The sequence below is a fragment of the Acanthisitta chloris genome, unplaced genomic scaffold (assembly GCF_000695815.1).
Source record: "Acanthisitta chloris isolate BGI_N310 unplaced genomic scaffold, ASM69581v1 scaffold20977, whole genome shotgun sequence".
NCBI lineage: Eukaryota > Metazoa > Chordata > Aves > Passeriformes > Acanthisittidae > Acanthisitta > Acanthisitta chloris.
The window spans coordinates 14,385-17,628 of NW_008681265.1; the positions used below are offsets into that span (position 1 = coordinate 14,385).

The window sequence follows — 3,244 nt, forward strand, 5'->3', positions numbered from 1 at the left end:
CCTGCATTCACACATCCCACCTGGGTTGGGACTGTGCCCTGTGCCGGGATGGGCACGTGGGAGTGGGCACAGCAGCAGCACCAGGTGACACCTGTGTGGGTGCTCAGGCTGGGGCTAGGGTGGTCCCCAGCTGGGGGAACAGCCCCTCACCCCTGGGGCTGCTGTTGCCAGGCAAATCACTCAGAGCTGCCTGTCCCTTCCTGAAGCACCTCCAGCAACAAACCACTGCAGGTCCTTTATTTAAATGTCGCTGTGTTTTATTTCTGTGAATCCCCTCCTTGTATTTTCCTGGAATTCCACTGACTTTTTCATAAGCAACTTGGCCCTGCCCTAGCCTGGTGCTCACTCTGTGTTGGCCTCTACAACTCCCTGGAGATGTGGAGCAGGAATTTGTAGGTTGGTGGTGGTGTTCTAGACACGGGATTTTACTGCAAGATTTAGCAACTGCTGCGCTGAGAGCCCACATGGGTGAAAACACCTCTCTAGGTGTAGATGTCAAGGCCATATCTTCAGCAATGGGGTAAGTAAGATTTACTGGGAAATAAGGAGCCTTTATCCTTCCTCCACCCCAGCTGGTGAGGGGGTGACAGAAACCCTGGGGTTCACCCTGGAAGTGTTCAGAAAACCTGTGGATGTGCCACTTGGGAACATGGTTAGTGGTGGGCTTGGCAGTGCTGGGGGAACAGTTGGACTCGATGAACTTAGGGGGCTTTTCCACCCTTAATGATTCCATGATTGCATGATTCTAAGAGAAAGGGATTCATTGTTTATACAGCTCAGAATAAGGACATTTTCCTGAGATGCACATCAAGGCATTGTGTTTCCAAACCATGTTTTATTCTCCAGAGTAGGTACATTTCAGAAGTACAGGGTTTGCAAGTTGTCAGCCTGATTACAATGCAATTAAACTCAAAACAGCTCAAAGGGAAGAACCCAGCAGGGGAAGCAGATGAACTCTGCAAGGAGGCAAAACCAAACCTCCCTGGCAGCATGGGCTGTGCCCTGCTGCCCCTACTCCACTCCCCCAGCAAAGAGGGCTCAGCAAGGCTCTGCTCCAGCCCCATGCCCAGTGCAGATGGGCAGTGGGGCAGCCTTAGCAGTGGGTGGCAGGTTTGATGAGGATGGCTGAGGCTCTGCAGTTCCCACTGCACAGGCTGCCCCATGTGATGGCTCCCTTGACATTGAGCCGCACGGAGTAACACGCCGAGTACCACCACCCACCCCCATAGCTGGCAGCACAGTTTGAACTCCAAGTGTCCTGATCCCGATCTTTGGTAGAGAACTTCATGTTGTCATGCATGGTGGTGGTCCCCTTCGAGGCCATGGCATCCTCTGCTGTCCCTGAGTGCGCTCCCAGCCTCAGATGGTAGCCCTGGGACTCAACACCCCATCACCCAGGCTGAACAGGTTGTAGTCTGCAAACCTTTTGTTATTTGCAGTGTCCCAGATAACAAACCTGACCTGGTAGACTTTCTGCTTGGTGATCTGGTGGATGTACTCAGTGCCCAGCCAGTACTCGGTGTGCACGTTTCCAAATCCATACTTATAGGTGCTCCAGGATGCATCCCAGATGATATCTGTGCTTTGGTGATTCCTCTGGATCACGGTCCAGCCCCCATCTGCCTCAGTCATGTCACAGTACACCATGATGAGGTGCAGTCCCATGGGCTGGATGATGTAGACACCACTGGGGCTGCCAGAGGGGAGCTCACTGCAGTCCTTGGGCCAACCTGGGGCAGGACAGAAGGTGATTGAACAAGCCTGAGGAACAGCCCACAGTCCTCCTGTGGCTGGTTCTGTAAGACCAAGATATTACTGACCCCTGACTGCCTGATGGGCACAGACCAGGCAAGCCCCATCCTCACCTGAGCACACAACACCTGCGTCCTTGCTGTGCTGGCAGTTGTGCTCTCCCCAAGGCTGCGCTGAGCACTCACTGAGGAGTTTCTCCTCTCCGGTGCAGCTAACGTTGTACAGCCAGATGGTCCCATTTCCTCTCCCAAAATAAGCACTGCCTGGGGCTGATAATGCATTTCCACAGCCAAGCTGCCTACACACCACAGTGGCAGCTTTCAGGTCCCAGGAGTCATCACACACCGTCCCCCAGGCATTGCGGGACCAAACCTCCACCCGTCCTGAGCACTGATCAGAGCCGTTCACCAGCCGGACCTGACCTGGAACAGGGAAAACAACAGTAGGGAGCAGATTGGGAAAGGAATCCAAATTTCTTTGGTGTTGGAAAGAAGGTTGGAGCCCAGACCAGGCTCAAGAAGTGTAGTCCAGGCAGTATGATATGAGGCCTTTACATCTCTGATCATGCTCTTGGCTGGGGAAGGAACTTTCTCTAAGTCCTCATTTCTAACTATTTTTGGTGTATTGTGGCCCCTGACACTGGGCACCGGTTTGCCATGTGTTTCCTCAGCCAAGCCCCCTCTTGAGGGATGCTGAGGCTCTGCCTGGGGGGCACCAGGTTGGGAGATGCACTCCAGGACAGTCTGCTCTGGGGTGGTCCTGGTCACATCCTGCTGGCACTGATGGGGACCCTCTATGTACCTACCATCCACTGACTTCAGAGCAGGCACGGGGATACTGAAGACAGACTGATTGAAGTGGGGTAGGTTTTGGATGGTCCTGGCGACATGTGGGGCAGGCAAGGCCAACACGCAGGCAAGGAGCAGGAGGGGAGAGCACTGGACAGCTGGAGGAGGAAGGGACAAGATAAGAGTCACATAGAGCATCCCATGCAGTGGGGTGAAAGAGCTCCAGTTACCCCAAACCTTCAGGGACACCATGGGGTTTCCTTTCTGACATGAACCTTGTCACCAGACTCTTTTTGTCCCCAAGCTACATGCCAGAGCACAAAATGCCTGGGAAATTTGGGGAGCAAAATCACAAGAGAGTCCTTTATCACAAGAGAGTCCTTTGCAGACCAACAGATACTTGACAAAAATGTTTATCTTTAAGCACAAACTTAATCAGAAACTTTGTGGAATATTTTCTGCCCTTCCAGCTCACTCAACAGCTAGATGGGATTTCTTCAGCCTGTCTGAAAGAAAGAAATCCAAGTTGGACTCAAAAATAATGTTACTCAGTTATAACAATAATTATCCCCAGATTAAATCTGAACATTCATTTAAAGATAGCATCACAGCTGCATTTCTGGGGGTCACAGAGATGTAGGATTGTGAAGCAACTTTCCCAATGATGCCTGTGTTTTGGACACCCCCCAGTGATGGACTCTGAC

The 3,244-nt window shown here is 52.2% G+C and overlaps 1 protein-coding gene across 1 annotated transcript; it reads right to left on the reverse strand.

Moving 5' to 3' along the window:
- Positions 1–1,093: 1,093 nt before the first annotated feature.
- LOC103805406 (fibrinogen-like protein A) lies at positions 1,094–2,174 on the reverse strand (the record flags this gene model as incomplete). Its single annotated transcript, XM_009078053.1, has 3 exons — positions 1,094–1,372; positions 1,462–1,730; positions 2,055–2,174. Coding segments are annotated over 3 exons (668 nt in total), but the record flags the coding sequence as incomplete, so codon positions are not given.
- Positions 2,175–3,244: the final 1,070 nt, after the last annotated feature.